Below are 19279 nucleotides of genomic sequence, written 5' to 3'. Positions count from 1 at the left end.
AAAATCCAAAAATTAATTGTCTGATAACTTCTGGATCATATGATTTTAACTTAATATATTTTTTAAAATACTATTTAATTGTTTATTGAATAAATTATTTCAACACAGGTGTCAATCAATGTTTAATTTATTCAAAATTACTGATATTAAATATATATATGGATTAAATAAATTATAAAAACAAATAATTAGTGCAATCATCGATTCAAAACCTTTTATTTGTTAAAACATTTTTTTTTGTTTTAAATATATGTTATAATTATTTAAATAGTAATTATAAATTATTATTCCAATTACAATATTAATTAGTAAATTTTAATGAATAAAATTTTTTATAAATAAATTCAATAAAGTATATATATTAAATAACATACTTTGTTTTTAAATAATAACTATGACAGTACATATATCTAATAATAAATATTTAATATATTATTTTTATAATGACTTATTACGATAAATCACAAGTTATTGCATATTAATTATGATTGTAAACAATGACTTTGGCTTATAATTAAAAAACAAAACAACAAATAAACTTTAAACTGAACAATTGTTAAATAATTATCTCACAATAGAATATATGAAGAAAGCAAGCAACAAAAGTACATACTAATGTATTATTGCTCAAAATATGTAAGATATTAAATTATAATAAATCAGTTAGCGTTTTCACAGGCATCAATCCAATCATTATAAACATCTAGTGGTTCGGATAATAAATTGATCGTAGTTTGAAAATCTTCAAGACATACTCGACAAGTTATTCGTGCTGTATTTCTTGCTTTATCCCTGGAAAAAAGTATAATGAGATTAATATATATTTAAAAAATTCAGGTCTTAATTAGTATTATATATAATGAGTCTGAATGTTACTGACAAGTAGCAATTTTTTAAATTTTTGAATAAATGAATAAAATGTAAGTAGAATATAAATTGAAAAATTCGATTATAGATCAATGAAAAATCAGTACGCGCATTTTTTGAAATTTTATTATTTTAAATTTATAAATTGTCCCATGTCTGCTACATTCAAACTCGTTTATATATAATCCTGCGAGTGGACACTATATTTTTTTGAAAGACGATATGTGCACTGGGTCTTTTAGGGAATAGTCAAGTTTTCAAAGTTTCTAGGCTTTCAAAAAATCTGAAAAAAATTCTGGATTACTTTTTGAAGTGTTTAATACATGGCCCAGAAGTTGCCAAAGTCAAAAGTTAAAAATTTTTGTTAATAAAAATTAAAGAATAATCGAAAACACGAAATTTTTCATTAGTGTGACTGTAGCAGACATCAAATTTGAAATTATTAATGAATAGAGTAAATAATTAATAAAATAAAATTTTTTTAAAATGCCCATTCAAAAAATTTTGAAATTAATAAGTGCATTTTTTATAAATATTATTTTTTTAATTATTTACTCTGTTCAATTATAATTTTAAATTTGTCTGATGTCTGCTGCATTCACCAAATGCAAGGCCAGTATATACTCGCAGAGTTAGTATAAATTAGGTGTTATAGACCAAAATTGCGTGTTATTAATTCATTTATTCAGTGTACGACGTTTCGTTAGTATTATTCTAACATAACTTCTTTAAAGTGGTGAACAGGCTGGTAGATGCGCCTGAAATTCCGGACGATTTTGGTTTTATTTGCTCAAAGACTGACCTAAGAACAAGAAGGCTACTACTGGTTGATAGGTCAAATAAAAATTATGTCTACTATGGACCTAGAAATAGAATCGCTAGATTGATAAATCAACACTCTACTGACATCAACTTCTTTGGAGGATCTATCCCCTCGTTTTCAACGTTTGTGAAAAATTTACTGTCCAGACAGCATTCAAGTCGGAATGACTGCTTTACGACGTCTTTTTGAAGGCATTCTCAAGAAGTCTTATAATAATTTCTTAAAGGTGTCATTTTTAAAAACTCTTAATTAAGAGTTCTTGAAGACTTTATAAATAAGACGTCAGTTTTGTGACGTCTAAATGTATTCTTTTTTTAACTTCTTCATGAAGTCAAAATTAGGATTTCCTTAAGACGTCATGGTAAATTCATACTGAAGTCTTATTTGCGAAGTCAGAAAAAAGAACTCTTTGAGAATTCTTTTTAAAGACCTCCTACTGAGTTCGCTAGGTGGCTCATTCGACATCTTAAGAACTTCTTAAAGACTTCTTTAAAATGTTGAATGAGACGTTCAAATCATAAATAGGAAATCAAGACGTCATTTTGCTATCTGGGTATGGACTAGTTGATTCTGCGTAATAATATTCATATAGGCAATTTGGTGCAATATCTTTTGATGATTGATATTTAATGATGTGTTTTTTTTTCTTCTTTAAATTAATAGGATTAAATTTTTATGTCAAATGCCGATTGGCATAAATTGAATTAAATAAATAAATATCATCAGGTATCTATTGGAATAATGCATAAAATTTTATTAAATGTCTACCTTAGATTCAAATTTTAAATATTACAAAAAAGGAAACCAAAAAATTAATTTCCATGTACACAGTACGTGAATAGTAAGTCAACAGTCATTCGATCCATCCTTGTTGACAATCATATTTAAAATATATTTTATATATACATACATTTCTTATATTTATTTGTCAAATTACTTAATTGTTACTTAAATAATAACACGCAATTTTAATCTATGACACCTGATTTATAAATATTTATAACTAAATAAATTAAATTACTAATGTAATTTAATAGTAAACGAGTTTAAAATTTATTTTCATTACTTACATTTTAACCTCACATGATTTCTCGTGATTACAAAACGGACAATTAAATTGTGTATCAAGAGGCTCAATAGCTTTTTTTCTACTCGGTGGCTTCCTTTTACTTTTTCTTCGTCCCATTTTATGTATCAATTAATGTGATCTTTAATGATAAACAAACATACATATGTATAGATATATATTTACTTTACTATGTTTTTATTATTCTTTCTAGAAAGAATCGACCGCCGGAAAAATACAACTTTAGCGCCATCTACGCGAATCATTTTGTTAAATCTTTAATTAAATGTGTAGTCTGTAATTTCATATTTTATACATGACACTGAAGTTAGCCGCCGTCTGATAATTTTTTAATTTTTTTAAAAACGATAAATTTGAAAAAAATATTTCAAAAAATTGCACCTGTAGTTTTTTAAATTTTCTAGATGTGCATATTTTTAGTTTTTTATTTTTTTTTTTTAAATTAAACTTGAAAAAAAAATCGAAAATTGTTAATTGTCTGCTAACTTCAGGATTATGTACAAATGTAAAAATACACGCACATGTCATGAGTATATGTAATAATTATTTAACAATTAAATGTTAAAAAAAAAAAATTTAATTTATTGGACGATACAGTAATTCTTTTCAATTGTAAAATTTAAAAATCGTCATGAATGATTTGTCAATGTATCCTTTTTAAAATAAAATAACAACAAAACAATAAGCAACAGATAAAACAATATTTTTTTTAATTTTAAATTTATAATATTGATATAGAAAAGTATCTATACATTTTCCAACTGAACGAGATGCTGAAATAGCTTATCAAGTATTAAGAGTTGACAGTGAACCTAAAAGAAGCGGTGTCTCAAAAACTTTAGTAGTAAACAGTAATATTTTAAACGTGTAAGTATAATTTTATTTATAAAATTTTATTGACAATGAGATGAAAGACCTAGTACCCGATTAGGGAACTAATATTCGAACACTTCATGTATTTATATATTTATATTTACTAAATTTTAATAAATAAACAAATACATAAGTGATTGGGATGAGTCTGCAGTTAGCAGACAATTAACAATTTTCGAATTTTTTTTTTCAACAAAAAAATTAAAAAATATTCGCATATAGAAAATTTCAAAAAACTCTAAGTGCAATTTTTAAAATATTTTTTTAAAATAATTTATCGTTCCACAAATTATTAGACTTCGGTTAACTTCATTATCATTGATCGGGTACTAGTTCCTGGTCGGGTACTGGGTCTCTTACTTTAAACCCTAGTAACACGTATTTCAGCAAGATTCTGGACTAAGTATCTTGAGCACGACCACTAGCTGCTAGTGTCTTTCGCAAGATCCCGTATCAAGAAACTTACTTACGCATGACTTGCTCAAGATCTGCTCAAGGTTCAAGGTCAATGTTAAGCCTTGAGCAGATCTTGAGCAAGCCATGTGCAACTATTTTCAACTACAGTCTTCCTCTAGAATTGAGTTATAATCTGGCACGAATTTCTTGTGTAAAGTTTGAAATTTAAATCTAGTTACAAGTATCTGCTGCAAGACGCATACGTAGAAAAAGACACTAACATCTATCGATCTTGAGAGCAAACTTGCTCAAGAATTGAAAAAGATTGGGTTCCATGACAACTGATCTTCGACAAGTGATCCCACAGACTAGATTTAACTGACAATTGGTTCAACTAACAACTAATCTTCTAATTCATCAGTTTCATCAAGATTTTTCTAATTTTTATCATCATCATCTACAAAACCTTTGACTTCATCATTTTTTACCGAATGTTGTTGTTTAATCGTGTCCATGATATATACTCAACAATATTTAATCCCAGGAATTTGGACGACGTTGAATAAAAGAATTAAATCATTAATTATTTGGACGTTTCGTCAATTCAATTTAGACTTCATCAGCAAAACTTAACACAAATTCTTTATGTCCAAATATCACATAAGTTAAAATAACAAAACTTGATAGACCTCATCGAGTAACAGTAATCCATTTAATTAATATTTTATTATGTAAATTTGTGGCAATCAAAGTTGCAGTTAAATATGAAGTTTATTCAACCTCGTCCAAATTCCTGAGATTAAATATTATTTTCTACCGAATGTTGGTGGGATCAATTTGTAGGGATCACTTGTGGTATAAAATTGTTGGGATCAGTTGACGGCACACCAAAAAGATTGTTATACGGGTAATAATATAATAAATAATATTTATAATTTAATTTTCCAGGGATTTCATCGGCAAAGAAATCAGAAAAATAAGAGTTGGCTTAACATCATTTTTTGATAGCCTTACATTAGTAACTGAAACTATGAAGGAATTTGATTCTCGAGAATCAAATTACAGTTTTTATTAATTTATAAAAAAAAATAATCATGACTGACCATACACCAGCTCCATATAGACCGAGATCAGTATATGGATACGCTTTGTATATTGGATCAAATATTGTATTTTTTTTATACATCATTTGGGCTGTGGTACCAGAGGAAATTTTACACGATAAATTAGGACTTACTTACTGGCCACTTAAATATTGGGCAGTAGCTATTCCAATATGGGTATTAACTGCAATCGCAGTATTTGCTTTTATAATTTACCCAGCAATGAATTTATTGATGACACCAGATATTGATGATGTAAAAACAATTAGAGACCAATATTCTCTTGTACAAAATGAAAATGTTCCAGGAAGTATCCCACCTGTTTCGGATATTCCTATTACTGATGTATGTAGAAAATTGTATTTAAAACAATAAAATTTTGATAATAAAAAATTAATTATCTAATTTTTAATGATAAAAATCCTAAGATTTTATAATTAAAATATTTAATATATTAAATTTGATATATATATTTATATTTTATGTTGGTATTTATAAACAAAACTTTTTAAAACATAACCTGGAATAATAATTAAATTCATAACCTTTAATTATTTGAATTTACAAAATGTTATAATTAAAAATATTTATGTAATTATTAAAAATATTACAATGAATTCTCGAAAAATTACAACTGTCATAACAAAAGACTATGATACGAAAGAATCAGACAGCAGACCAGTAATAAAAGTTGCGGATCGTCCAACTTTTATATTAAAAACACGAGAAGGTGAAAGTAGAGCAGTATCTCCAAGTCAACGCAATGGAGCAAAGTACTTATGATTTATTTTTAACTTATTTACTAATAGTAAATAATTGTTATTTTTAATTAAATTATGTATATTTTTTATTTAAAGAAAGGAAACTGATGCTTCTGCAAGTACATCTTCAAAAACATCCGAAAGTATGATAATTATTTTATGATACTGAAAGTAGCAGACTTTTAAAAAATTTATTTCTTTTAAATAAAGAAATAAAATATTTATAGAAAAAACTTTAAAAAGTTGCACATCAAAAACTTTTTAAAATTTATTTCTGGATATTCTAAAAATTTTAATTTATTTACAAGTAACTTGTTTACAAAAATTTAAAAATTTTCTGATGTCACATCTAGGATTGCCGCCTCTCCAGTTTTGATTGGGAGACTCCCGAAATCGCTTAGTTTCTCCCGACTCCCGATTTAAAAATAAAATCTCCCGAATTCAGTAAATATAATCTATATTATTAATCTATCAATATTATTAAAAGAATAAGGAAAATTTTGTTCCCGCCATATCTATATGATAGAATTAGTTAATGTTATTGAAATTGGTATTATTAGATCGATCTTGACTTGAATTTGTGCCTTTTCATAGTTTGAGCTCTTTTTAATTGCCAAGTATTGAGATAAATAGATTTATCTATATCATTCGAATTATATTTAAATTACGCGAGAAAAAAGACGATCGTATTTATTTTCTTTATATAAATAAATTAATACTTTAATTATTCCGTCACTAAATATGACTGAATATCACTGAATATACAGCTATATTATTTATATCGCGTTACTTATTCCAAAATGACAGATTTTTATTCTCCCTTTTGGTTTTAGGAAGCTTTTCAAAGCCAAAAAAGTATGCATAGAAAAAAAAAGGATACATTGACATAAAAAATCTTTACTCGACTAAAGAAAATTTTTACTTACCCCAATAAATTTTTTGCATTATGAATTGAAAACAAAAATTTATTTACAACTATAAAAAATTACTTGGTGCAAGGAAGTATTTTTTGACCAAAAAAATCTTTTCTCACTCCAAGACAATTTTTGTATTTAATTCATAATGCATAAAATTTTTTGGTGCAAATTAAAATTTTTTGCGGCAAGAAATCCTTTTTTCTGCGTATTTTATAAATTTAGTAGTGATATTTGGGCAGTCACGTAGTTATACTTGAAGTTGATTAAGTCTAAACCAAGTAAATTTCGACTGGATTTACCAACTTTAAGTCTAAACCAAAGTGAAAACTCAATGTATTTCATACCTACGTAAAAAAAAGCCGAGTTGTAGTAATCTTCCCTGATTTAAAAAAAAACGATTCAATTTTGACGTAAAATAGAATAATAATATATCAATTTATTGTTAATCCTTGAGATTTTATCTAGTGAATAAAGTATATTTATCTCCCGACTGTTCGGAATTTTGAGGTGGCAACTCACTGGTGTCTGCTACTTCCACTGTCATATTATTCTTTCATAGAAGTTCTTTTGTTATTTTCAATTTTTGACATTATTTTAGCGCGATTATTAATGACGTTACCCCAAGAAATGACAAGTAGTATAAAATTTATGGATGAAAATATGCAACTCTACGAAAATGTACTAGAAGAATTAATTGATCAACAAGATTTCTTGGTTGTTGGAATATTAGGAACTCAAGGAGTTGGAAAGTCGACAATTTTATCACTTCTTACTTCAAACTATGGGTATAAAAGATTTCAAAGAATTTAATTTAAAATAAAACCACAAATAATTTTATAAAGATTTATTTTAGATCGGAATTATTTCCTGTTCAAAATTTATCCCACCATAAAAATGGATCAAATTGTACGAGTGGAATAGATTTTTATGTAACGAAAAATCGTGTGATTTATTTAGATACTCAACCAATTCTCTCAAGCTCAGTAATAACGTCGACATCCTCAACATTAGAACATTATGTCAACTCAGAATATAATTTAGAAATACAATCATTACAATTTACTGCTTTTTTATATTCTGTTTGTCATGTTATTATATTTGTTCAGGATTGGTTTGTCGATCCCAATTTAATAAGGTACGTAACTTGCATGTATCTACTAAAATTATCTTATTAATTTTTATTTTAACATGCCGGCCACAGATTTTTGAGATTTAAATTCCCTGATTTTTCCAGTTATTCCAGTCAAATAATTAAAAAATTTCCTGACCACATGTAGTAATATTAAGTCATTGGAAATATTTATTTAATTCAAAATAAAATGGTACAAGTCAGTTCAATAAATAATCAATCATTGTCGTTAAATGAAACTTTATATTATTATTTGTCAATTTTCATAGATTTTTTTTATTTATTAAATGAATAATTTTTTATTTTTTATTTTAAATCTATGATTTTATATAACTTACTCTATAATAAAATATAAATAAATTTTTCATTTTCACTAGAATAAATTTCATAGATAAGAACATTTTATAGAATATTAATCAAGTGCACGAATAATAAATATAGTGAAACTTATTAGTTCAATACTTATGTATACTTTAAATGTTTTTGGTTTTTTAACTTGTCAATTTGCATGTTAATATCTTGAATATCCTGACGATTAGTTTCTACTAAGACTTTTTTTTTCTAACAGCCTTTTTAATTCCAACTGCTTCATTTTTTTCGCTATTGGAATCAATTTCTACTAATTTTTTTTAAAAATGGTATTTAAATCGCATTCGCGCTGCGCCACTTTTTGAACAGTTTTGACAGAAAAAAAAATTTATCGGATTTTTCCAGTCAAATAAAAGAAAGTGAAAATTTTTCCAGCTTTGTGACGGAATCCCTTGAAATTTCCCTGACTTTTCCAGTATTTTCATCATTCTCTGACATTTCCAGAAATGTGGCCACCATGTTTAATCATTCATCAGATAATTTATTCATTAACTAGGGTAGAAGTACCATTTGTAGCCACTGCTCCATTTTGGACATTTAATACTTTATTTTAATTAATAAACCAGTATAAAATAAAATTTCCATTGCAATAGTTTGATAAAATATCTTTATACAGCCTTATGGTTTTTGGTACCTATTCCTGAAACCATAAAGACATACAAAAAAAATTCAAAATCTATGTTTCACTTTTATTCTTTTTGATAAAAAATTAAACGATTACCAGAACAAATTTTTTTTATACACCCTTATGGTCTATCTATGCACTCTTATGTCAACTGTAACACAAAATATTCTATAAAACTAATATTTTTTTATTCCAAACAGATTTATTCAAACTGCCGAAATGTTAAAACCATCGTCAACATCAAATTTAGATCAAGATTACGTTGAATATTATCCTCATTTACTGTTTCTACATAATAAAGCAGAAATCCATGATTTCATGCCAGATACTCTAAAGACAATGACGGTAATACATTCAAATATATAATTTATAATATAATAATACCATACATTAATTTATTTTTGTTTTTTTCTTTTAGAATTTTTATGATAAAGTTTTTGCACGATCTAGATTACAAACTCACAGTGGTCTGAATATGAATTCATGCTCAACAGATGGACAACTTAATTTATTTCTTATTCCTGTAATTAATTCACAAAGTATGTAATTAAATTATCAATATTTTTTTTTGTTTTAATTATTTTTATTATTAAAATATTATTTTACAATTCAGATGAACCAATAAGCCATGAAAATGAAAAAGAATTGATACAAAAATTACGAAATAAAATTCATGGAATTTCACGTAATCCTTTGACTCCATCAGCACTAACAGAAAAAAATTGGTAGATATTATAAAGTTTAATAATTCAAAAATATATTATACCTTATTTATTTATTTATTTTTTCTATATAATAATTATATATTTCTAGGTATCATTATGCTTCTAAAGTTGTGGATGCCATAAAAAAAAGTCATCTATCCTCAGAATACGGAAGATTACTTCCCTAAGATGATAATTTATAAATATTGCTTATCATTGTAAGATATAAAATAAATCATAGGCACATTGGCTTTAACTACATTTATAATAACAGATATTTTAGTATTGACAAATAGGCAGATATATAACTCAGCCATAAGCGACTCTACCAAAAATAAAACTATACCCAGTCAAAGTCTGCCGCGACATGTCTACCTAAAAATTTCCTCCAATAAAATATCTACCATCTTGAAATCTCTACGAATAAAAAAATCTACGAATATAATCACTACCGAGTTGTATTTATGAATAAACTCTACTATTTGAAATTCCTACCATCAACTTACGGATGTCTATTTAAGACAAAAATTTATTTTAAATTAATTGAGAATCTTTTGGGAAAATTTAGGAATATGATTTAATTATTTAGGACTAATTAATTAATGAGTAATTATTTAATTTTTTTGAGCGGATAGTAAACATGTTAGAAAATAAAATGATCACAGGTTTTTGTCTGTTGATAGTAAACTATTTGGGAAAAAAGTTATAAATTGTTTTAGCTTTAGTATCCCAAATGCTAATTACTCATTAATTAAATGGTACCGTCACTTATTATCCGAAGACAAAATATCCGAATACATTTTATCCGATAAACAAAATATCTTATAATATAAATACTTTTCATATAAATAGTACGGTACCCTTTCATCAGAAATGATTAATACATTTGCACATAAAATTTGAGTGTGTAATATTAAAAATAGATCAACACATATGCTTGGAATGGTACGGTACCCGTTAATCGAAAACCATTAATTATTTTTTGACTTTAAATATATTTTTCTGAATAAGATTTATCGACAGGATATTTTGTCATGAATTTTTTGTTTTTTGAATATTTAGTCCGGGGATATTTTGTCTATCAGATGACTTGTATTCGGATATTTCATCGCGGATATTTTGTCGGGGATATTTTATCTGCAAACTACAAGTCGTGCTGCCAAATTAATTAGTCCTTAATAATAAAATCATACTCCGAAATTTTTCCAAATGATTCCCAATTAATTACAAATAAATTTTATGACAGTAAAGTTAGCGGACATCTGACAATTTTTAAAACTTAAATAATAAATCAAATGTTTATAAACTAAAAATAAAAAAATTCATGTTTAGAAAATTTAAAATTCAGTACATGCATTTTTTTAAAAATTGTTTTAATAATTTAATTTTTTTAAATGTAATAAAAAAATTGTCGTATGTCTGCTACATTTGCACTCATATAAATTTTTTGTCTGTTAAATATACATCCGTAAGTTGATGGTCGGAATTTCAAATGGTAGTTTATTTATAAATGCAACTTGGGAGTTTTTTTCTGATAATGATTTTATCCTGGTAGACTTTTTCATTGGTAGAGATTTTAAGATGGTAGATATTTTATTGGAGGAAATTTTTTAGGTAGACATGTTGCGGCAGACTTTGACGGTAGAGTTTTATTTTTGGTAGAGTCGCTTATAACTGAGTCGTATACCTGCTGACAAAAATCCTAGAGCTTATTTACGATAGACCTAATTTTATTACTATGTATTATTTATTTATATAACTACTTTTTTATGTAAAAAAAAAATATATAAGTTATACTCATTAAAACTTAAGAATAATCTTCCTGTTCACTATCAACTTGTTGCATTGAGGCCATTTGAGCAACTCCAGCTTGTAACTGTTGCCATTGCTGTTGTTCAGCAATAGCTTGTTCTTCTCTCGCTTTAGCAAAAAGTTCTTGTTGCTGACGTAGTAATTCTTCTTCCGGTATACCCAAATTTTCTAATCTTGTACTTTGACGTCTTCTTTTAGCAGCCACTGCTTTACAATCTCTTAGTACAGATTCAGCTTCACCAACGTAATCACCAAAGCCCAGCTTTTCGAGTGCTTGGAGTACATGTTCAGCATTTATTGTTTTCTTCTGTTGCTGATTGCAAATTTCATTTGCTTCCGATGACAATAAGTGAATAAATTCCGTACAACAATTGAGAATTAATTCACGTGATTCATTTGCCACTCTGACGTGAGGTAAAATTTCTTTTATCATTTTGTTTATTGATGCTCGTGGTAACGTCAACTCGTCATCTTCTGCTGGAGGCATTGCAGCCGAGGCCATATTTTACTCTGTAATCATTTTTTAAAATTATTTATTAATATCATTAGTCTTATAATTAAAAGTAATAAAACAATTTTACTTAAGTGTTGAATGGGTTTTAAATTATCAAGTATTTTATGAAGAAAAAATAAACGTAAGTGAAAATTATGTCTGGTACATTTACTCCAAATAATTTTAAAAACTATTACGTTAAAATAATGATACTGAAGTTAGCTGACGTCTAATAATTTTTAGACTCTTGTCAAAATGATAAATTTCAAAAAAAATATATTTCAAAAAATTGTACCCATGGTTTTTAAAACTTTCTACATGTGCATGTAGTTTTTTTTCTTTCTGTAATTGATTTGATGAAAAAAAAAAATCCGAAAATTATTGTGGCAGTAAAGTTGGCGGACATCTGACAATTTTAAAAATTTTAAAGTAATGAAATAAAAATTTTTCTACCAAAATAATTGAAAAATTGACTTAGAAAATTCAAAATTCAGTACATGCATTTTTTTTTATTTTATCAACTTAATTGTTTAATTTTTTTTAGTGTAATTTAAAAATTGTCTTATGGCTGCTACATTTATACTCATAAAATTATTAATTGTCTGTTAAATTCAAAATCATTTATGTTACAAATATTTTTTTATGAGTGTGAATGTAGCAGGCACTTATCAATTTTTTAAATTTTATAATAACGAATAAATTGTAAGTAGAGTAAAAATTCAAAAATGCATATATAGATAAATTCAAAATCCGTACACGCAGTTTTTAAAAATTTCATTATTTCAATCAATTTATGTATTTAAATCAAATTTATAAATTGTCTCATGTCTGCTACATTTACACTCATTATTTTTTTTATAAACATATTTAATTTTGTAAGTTTTGATAATTACTAACAAAATAATTGAATTTAAAAATATTTGAAAACTTGAGACTTTAATTAAAAAAAATTGTCATAATTAGAAATATGAAAAATGATTTAATAATTACGTTCATTACTTTTTTCTTTTTTTTTTCAATCACACGATACACAAACGATGTCTGTAATTGACAGATATTTATTGTCAGGTTATAATAATGTGGTATTTAAAAAAAAACTGTATGATATGAATTATAAGTAAATTTTAAAAAAAGTGTTTGGGTTTTATTGAAAAAAAGTATTTTTGTTTGAACAAAATTCATGAGTGTGCAACTAATTGATTTGTTAAATTATTAATCAATATTTTTTTATTAACAATCATAATAATTGTGGTGGCATTTATATTAAGTTGTTTCAATAAATATAGTTGAGTTACCAAGAGAATATTATTCGGGTATCTTCGATTGTAAAATTATCAGGCTAATGCTCAATTCAGTATTTATTTTGATTCGAATTAGAATGAGATGACAATATAAATATATCCATGTTAGAAAGAGATAAATAATCCATATTTTACCGAGGGAATTTCGGATCCTCTGGTGTGGAAACTTGAAATAATTTCAAGTCAGGAGGCGCTGCTTGCTTATTCTAAACACTGATTCATGTATGTGTACAATATGTACAGTATATGTATCAGTCTATTTATTATTAAAAAAAAAATCATTTATAAATAAACAAAATGAGAATTTTTAAATATTAAAAAAAAGTATGAAGAAAAAATAAAAAAATAAACTATAATTGAACTTTTTTTATTTAATGACAATAGTAAGTTATTTAAAAATTTATATTGTTTACAAAATACATTACTTTATTTAGTAAATGTCAAATATTTGTTTCAGAATAATTATTTTATAAAATGGACATAACATTTGATGATAAATTAAATGCTTTGCAACAAATAAGTCAAAGAAAGTTTGTTGATATTTTAGACTTGATTTCAGGAAAAAAAGACTTGATTATTGAACAAATATTGATGAAACCATTGGATTCATTTGTTGGAGTAACTGTTCTCAAGTAAACAAAATTAAATGATCCTGAAGTTAGCAGACATTTAAAAGTTTTTGAATTTTCGTTTTTCAATAAATCAATTGCAAAAAAATAATACAAAAATATGCACATGTAGAAAATTTAAAAAACTACAGGTGCAATTTTTTCAAATATTTTTTTTTTAATGTTTTATCATCTAAAAAAAAATCAAAAAATTATTAGACGTCTGCTAACTTCAGTATCATAAAATTAAACTTTATAGTTAAAGTATTAATTAGGGGTGTGCGAATATTCGAATTCACGAATTATTCGTCTCGAATCGAATAATTAGAATGATTCGAAATGTTCGAATAATTAGAATGATTCGAAATGTTCGAATTATTCGAATAGTTCGAATTTTTCGAATAATCTGAATTCAAACCAAATAATAAACTAATTATTAAATTAAAGAATAATTCGTATTCGTCGTAATTATCGACATTTTTGAATTCCCGCTAAGAAAATTAGAAATTTTCAAAAATTCGGGAAGTTATTAATTTCGGTCTGATTTTCGAAAATTGAATTTCTAAGAGATCTTGCAGACTGTCTGACATGGAAAATTTAAAAAAAATTTACCGTGTAGCATGTCTTATTTAATTTATGTAGAATTATTGAATCAAAATACGAAATTTACCTTTTCATTCCGGATATGACCGGATGACACTTTTTTTACAATAAAATTTTTATTATTTCAATAATGAATTCTATGAAAAAAATATTAAAATTGTCAAATACATCCGAACAAGACAACTTTTCCATCGAAATCGATTAATTTAAGAGCACAAGACAATTATTTGAACTATTCGAATAATTCGAATTAGTCGAATATTCGATTCGATTCGATTCGAATGATATTCGCACACCCCTAATATTAATAAATTAATTGATTTAATGCTTACAGAAAACATGGGGTTGACAAAATTTATAAACTAGAACCCGGTATAAAACCAACTAATTCTCAAAGAGTATTTTTAGTATCAAGTGATCTTATATCTTGTAAAAGAGTACTCGATCAAATTCAATCAGAAATATCCCAATCTGAAGGGTTAAATTTTCATATATTAATAAATCCATACATACCTACTGTAGTCCATTCTCTTATTGAAGAAGAAGGTATAAATATTATCATGTGATACATATGTAGATTAGTCTTACAATCGTATATTGCGTGACAAGGGGTGAAACAAAACGATTTCCTGAGTTACACAATATTTTTTATGATTATTTGCATTGGAACTCAAAGTTTCAATGTCAGCTTTCAGTCAGAAATAAGTTAATTTAAGACCAATGGTGTCGTCAACTATGAGCATAAGCATAAATTGTCATTTTCATTTTATAATTAAGCAGAAACTAAATACTATTTATTATTTGCACTCATTTTTATAAAAGTTAATCACAGTCAGAACTCCCTGATTCAAAATACTCATTGAAAAGTATTGAAAAAGATGAGAATAAAAGAAAAAAATTGAGAATCTTTAATTTTTCTGAATCCTTCTCAATACTAAAATAGTTCCATATTGGAAGGTATTGAAATGATGAAAGATTGAATTCTTTCCAATACTTTTGAATTCCATTTTAAGAATTACAAAGTATTCAAATTATAATTCCATTCAATACTTTTAAATATCTCCGTATGGATTGAAAAGAATTTTAATAATTTTCAATACTTTTCAATGAGTATTTTTAATCAGGGCTGTCATTTACGTAAATAAAATTACTGGTCTGAAATTACTATTAAACAAATAACAAGTATCAATTAATTAATTAATGTAACGAGACCGAAGTCTGCCTCCTTTTTACACGAAACCGTTTCCTCACCCTTTTGGGTATACACGCGCTTCATACATCCCTATCTTCTACTATAATATAATTATAGCGAAATATTGAGCATAAGCTCCTTATTGGCGTTACCCTAGGATCGATCAGATCAAAGATTCTTTAGCATGTGGGGCTGAACCAACAACCAGACCCATCAAATCCTAAGCATTCGGTTCCTTTATCCCGACTTGGAAAGGATTCGCTCATAACACCGCCATGTATTGATTGACATACCACTTGGTCAAGAGGGGACGTGGTTTCTTCCTCTGCCTTTCTGAGAAGACACCCAGTAATGACAAGTATCAGAGTTTAAATTACAAATGCCTTTAGTAATTAAGCAGAAAGTTTATTCATTTCTGTCCGCTAACTGAATACATTTAAAATTTACACATTTGCTGATATTCATTCGCGACATTGGACTAAAATTCTATATTTTCAACTGACTGTAGAGACACTGAAGCTTTAAGTTCTGATGCTGGCATCATGAAAAACTTCTTACGTTTGAATTTTATTTAAACTGTATAATTTATTAGGTTTGGCTGATTTAGTGACAGTACGTGCATTGTCATGGGAATTAATTAGGATTGATGACAATGTTTTATCCTTAGAAACTCCGATGTTTGTCGATTTATATTATCACAAAGATACAAGTCTATTATCGAGTCTTGCTCGAAGCCTGTGGTCTCTTCAATTGATTCTCGGTTGGCCTAAATTCACAATGTCATTCGGCAAACACAGCGATCAAGTATTAAAAATGATTGACACAATGCAAGAAGATAATAAATCGATAAATTCTGGTAATGAAATAGGCGGAGTTATTATTATGGATCGTTCTTATGATTTAGTGTCAACTCTTTTAACTCCTGTCTCTTACTTGGGTCTACTAAGTGAAGTTGCGCCTATAAATGTTAACACAGCAACAATTGATAAATCTCAAATAAAATTAGATCCGAAAAGAGATAAAGTTTATGAAGATGTTCGTGATATACATTTTAGTGATGTATTTCCAAAACTTCGTGCAACGGCAAAGTCATTAAAATGTATGTTTTATATTTAATTATATTGTTATAAATAATTAAAAGTACAATGTTTATAATAATGACTTGATGTCAGCTGAACAGGAAGCAACCCAAGAAATGAAACTAGCTGAAATGGGACATTATGTAGCAACAAGATTATCGAAGACTGCTGAAGTTAAACGTCTTTTAGCTTCTCATATATCTGCATGTGAAGCTATCATAGGTGCATTGGGTTCCGAATTTGAAACACTGCAGTTGACAGAAAAATCGATACTTGAATGTGCGAAGAGAAAAGAATGTCTGGATTACATCGAAAGAAATATTAGTAAGATACAATAAAAAAAAAAACAATTATTAAGAATAATTCTTTTTTACTGAAGGAATCACAGCTTTACTGATCAATAATTAACAGGTTATTCAAGATTCAAAACTTCGTATGAGTGATTACATATGGATATTAGGGTGGTCGTTAAAAATTAAATTTTCTCAGATGCCCCATAAAAAGTTTTTTTTCAGTGAAAAAATACGTGGGGAATTTGGTTTTTTCTTTTTAAGTAAAAAGAACACGTGCCTCAGGACGATCAAAGTTCATTTTTCGATACAATTGTGGTTTTTTTTAAATATCTCATGAAATATGCAGATTAAAGGAAAATATCATAAGAACAATTTTGTAAGAAATTAAATTCTTGACAAAAAAGGTCATCTTCATTTTTTTCATAAATTGTGTATTTATGAAGATATTTTGAAAAAACGTTTTTTAGATCTTATGAATAGAGTTTTAAGGATTAAAAATTTTGAAAATAACATTTTCCTAAGTATATAGAAACTACAACAAGCATTAATGATTGATATGCTACGAAGTTGTCTTTATTTAAGAAAAAAAGTTATTTTTAACATTCGTAATCCTTAAAATGCTCAGAAGTCCCCTAGAAGTCCATAGAATGCCCAGAAAGTACCCTAGTAGCATTGTCTTAAGCAAATTACTTGAGGAAAGTCCTTCAGCAAGTTTCTTGCGGAAGATTTAAACAGGACTTGAACAAGATGGATTTCATAAGAATCTTTACCAAAAACTTCGTCAAGTTTTGCTTACGATTCTTCTTAAAGACTTACGGAAATCTGTAGAAACAGTCTGCAGCAATTCTTAATCAGTATATAAAAATTTTAGGTCAGAGTTGCTGCAGAATTTCTTAAGGTATCGGGTTTCTTTATATCCCAGTCTCTCTAAGCTCAAACCCAGTACCTGTAGCAAAACCAGTGATCCTTATTTAAAGTTAAAGTGCTACAAATTGATAATATCACTCGATAAAATTATATCGAACATTAAGTGAGCACTACTGAATTTACCATACTAATGCTGAATAGACAGCTCGCGAAGTAACGAAGAGGGTGAGCATGTCCAGAAATCTTAAGCAGATTTACTGAAGGTATCTTTTTACGTAGGATTCCTTTAAGAATGTTACTGAGGTCTTTAGGTCTCCGATTCTTTTCTATTTATGTCTCTTATTACAGTGATAATTATCAAATTTATATCCAAATGTGATCACTCATACGAAGTTTTGAATCTTGAATAATCTGTCAATTGAGTGATCAGTAAAGACGTGATTCCTTCAATAAAAAAAATAATATTATTGATCTTAGTAAATCCACCGAAAATAGATAATTATTTTATGACATGTTTTTTCAGTTGACTATCCAATGCGTAGTCTTCGTTTACTCTGTTTACTTTCTATCACCAGCGGTGGTCTTACTTCAAACGAGTCTCACGTAATTCAAAAATCTCATCTTCACGCCCATGGTTATGAAAATATACCTTTATTTTATAAACTCGAAACTTGTGGATTTTTACGTCAAAAAAAGGAAAATCTTCTTAATAAATTACCAACTTGGAGTGGAGAATGGACCAGTAATGCTCAGCGTATGAAATTACTCCCAAATCAATCAAAGAAATCAGATGACAGTACAGCTTGTCCTAGTTATGTATTCAGCGGTGCATACATACCTGCTATTGTTAGTTAACACTTGATTTTTTTTTTCTCCCCTGTAATTTATCATCTGACTTGTAATAATAAGTTATTATTTTTCAGGCTCAATTTTTAAAAACTGTAGTGGCACAAACGTCTAATCCTAAAGCTTATGAAGAGTTAATAAACTTACCAGAATGTCAAGTAAACCGACCCCATACTGCAGTACAGCCGAAAATTGTTATCGTTTGTATTGTAGGAGGAATAACATATGGGGAAATATCAGCATGTAGATTTATAGAAAAATCAATGGGAATAAAACTCGCTATTGTATCAGATTGTTTACTAACTGGCGATAAACTTTTCAAAAGTATTCAAGATGCGTAACTACTAGTAATAAAAGATTTGTCATATTTTTAATAAATCCAAAAATTGTTACATTTATTGTGTATGTGTAAAAATTAATCATTTTTTTTTTATAAATATTACTGTTATTATTATAATTGCTATTGAATTACATTACAAAGCCATAGATAATAAACGTAAAGGTTAATTAATTAATGACATGATTTTGAGA

General features: G+C 27.0%; 6 protein-coding genes across 8 annotated transcripts; 4 read left to right on the top strand and 2 right to left on the bottom strand.

Annotated features, from left to right (window-relative positions):
* Positions 1–395: 395 nt before the first annotated feature.
* Positions 396–2993, bottom strand: LOC130672427 (transcription elongation factor 1 homolog). Its single transcript, XM_057477016.1, has 2 exons — positions 2761–2993; positions 396–792 (listed from the first exon to the last, which is right to left on the bottom strand). The coding sequence occupies exons 1-2, from the start codon at positions 2874–2876 to the stop codon at positions 660–662; spliced, it is 249 nt and encodes an 82-aa protein (XP_057332999.1). The 5' UTR covers positions 2877–2993; the 3' UTR covers positions 396–659.
* A 212-nt stretch (positions 2994–3205) lies between these two features.
* On the top strand, positions 3206–5138 carry LOC130672426 (uncharacterized). Its single transcript, XM_057477015.1, has 3 exons — positions 3206–3425; positions 3516–3644; positions 4995–5138. The coding sequence occupies exons 1-3, from the start codon at positions 3409–3411 to the stop codon at positions 5119–5121; spliced, it is 273 nt and encodes a 90-aa protein (XP_057332998.1). The 5' UTR covers positions 3206–3408; the 3' UTR covers positions 5122–5138.
* Positions 5139–5140: 2 nt separating this feature from the next.
* Positions 5141–5539, top strand: LOC130672425 (phosphatidylinositol N-acetylglucosaminyltransferase subunit P). The gene has a single exon (XM_057477014.1). The coding sequence runs from the start codon at positions 5141–5143 to the stop codon at positions 5522–5524; it is 384 nt and encodes a 127-aa protein (XP_057332997.1). The 3' UTR covers positions 5525–5539.
* Positions 5540–5663: 124 nt separating this feature from the next.
* LOC130672423 (nonsense-mediated mRNA decay factor SMG9) lies at positions 5664–11354 on the top strand. The gene is made up of 8 exons (XM_057477009.1): positions 5664–5922; positions 6007–6053; positions 7426–7612; positions 7681–7962; positions 9151–9295; positions 9369–9489; positions 9564–9675; positions 9764–11354. Exons 1-8 carry the CDS (start codon positions 5762–5764, stop codon positions 9840–9842), a joined length of 1134 nt encoding a protein of 377 aa, XP_057332992.1. The 5' UTR covers positions 5664–5761; the 3' UTR covers positions 9843–11354.
* On the bottom strand, positions 9711–13361 carry LOC130672424 (protein Dr1). Of its 3 annotated transcripts, none has more exons than XM_057477013.1 (2): positions 13255–13361; positions 9711–11976 (listed from the first exon to the last, which is right to left on the bottom strand). In XM_057477013.1, the coding sequence occupies exon 2, from the start codon at positions 11966–11968 to the stop codon at positions 11462–11464; it is 507 nt and encodes a 168-aa protein (XP_057332996.1). In that variant the 5' UTR covers positions 11969–11976; positions 13255–13361; the 3' UTR covers positions 9711–11461. The 3 variants fall into 3 exon arrangements, with proteins under 3 accessions (XP_057332996.1, XP_057332994.1, XP_057332993.1); XM_057477011.1 differs by lacking the exon at positions 13255–13361 and adding an exon at positions 12950–13232; XM_057477010.1 differs by lacking the exon at positions 13255–13361 and adding an exon at positions 12959–13230.
* Positions 13362–13489: 128 nt separating this feature from the next.
* LOC130672422 (vacuolar protein sorting-associated protein 33B) lies at positions 13490–19262 on the top strand. Its single transcript, XM_057477008.1, has 7 exons — positions 13490–13643; positions 13718–13892; positions 14806–15017; positions 16256–16762; positions 16836–17066; positions 18426–18748; positions 18826–19262. The coding sequence occupies exons 2-7, from the start codon at positions 13735–13737 to the stop codon at positions 19087–19089; spliced, it is 1695 nt and encodes a 564-aa protein (XP_057332991.1). The 5' UTR covers positions 13490–13643; positions 13718–13734; the 3' UTR covers positions 19090–19262.
* The last annotated feature ends 17 nt before the right edge of the window (positions 19263–19279 follow it).

This window comes from Microplitis mediator, chromosome 7 (assembly GCF_029852145.1).
Source record: "Microplitis mediator isolate UGA2020A chromosome 7, iyMicMedi2.1, whole genome shotgun sequence".
Classification (NCBI taxonomy): Eukaryota; Metazoa; Arthropoda; class Insecta; order Hymenoptera; family Braconidae; genus Microplitis; species Microplitis mediator.
Note: the sequence above shows the minus strand (reverse complement) of the source record. Positions and strands in the feature narration are given on the sequence as shown.

What these genes read in the sequence shown, in the direction of transcription:
- LOC130672427 (XM_057477016.1), bottom strand. Translation starts at nt 2,876, where the DNA reads ATGGGACGAAGAAAAAGTAAAAGGAAGCCACCGAGTAGAAAAAAAGCT. An exon ending in AAATCATGTGAGGTTAAAAT is followed by an intron (nt 793 to 2,760) that starts GTAAGTAATGAA and finishes ACTTTTTTCCAG; the next exon opens with GGATAAAGCAAGAAATACAG.
- LOC130672426 (XM_057477015.1), top strand. An exon ending in AACAGTAATATTTTAAACGT is followed by an intron (nt 3,645 to 4,994) that starts GTAAGTATAATT and finishes TTAATTTTCCAG; the next exon opens with GGATTTCATCGGCAAAGAAA.
- LOC130672425 (XM_057477014.1), top strand. Translation starts at nt 5,141, where the DNA reads ATGACTGACCATACACCAGCTCCATATAGACCGAGATCAGTATATGGA.
- LOC130672423 (XM_057477009.1), top strand. Translation starts at nt 5,762, where the DNA reads ATGAATTCTCGAAAAATTACAACTGTCATAACAAAAGACTATGATACG. An exon ending in GTCGATCCCAATTTAATAAG is followed by an intron (nt 7,963 to 9,150) that starts GTACGTAACTTG and finishes TATTCCAAACAG; the next exon opens with ATTTATTCAAACTGCCGAAA. An exon ending in TCCTGTAATTAATTCACAAA is followed by an intron (nt 9,490 to 9,563) that starts GTATGTAATTAA and finishes TTTACAATTCAG; the next exon opens with ATGAACCAATAAGCCATGAA.
- LOC130672424 (XM_057477013.1), bottom strand. Translation starts at nt 11,968, where the DNA reads ATGGCCTCGGCTGCAATGCCTCCAGCAGAAGATGACGAGTTGACGTTA.
- LOC130672422 (XM_057477008.1), top strand. Translation starts at nt 13,735, where the DNA reads ATGGACATAACATTTGATGATAAATTAAATGCTTTGCAACAAATAAGT. An exon ending in TTCTCTTATTGAAGAAGAAG is followed by an intron (nt 15,018 to 16,255) that starts GTATAAATATTA and finishes ATAATTTATTAG; the next exon opens with GTTTGGCTGATTTAGTGACA. An exon ending in GTGCATACATACCTGCTATT is followed by an intron (nt 18,749 to 18,825) that starts GTTAGTTAACAC and finishes ATTATTTTTCAG; the next exon opens with GCTCAATTTTTAAAAACTGT.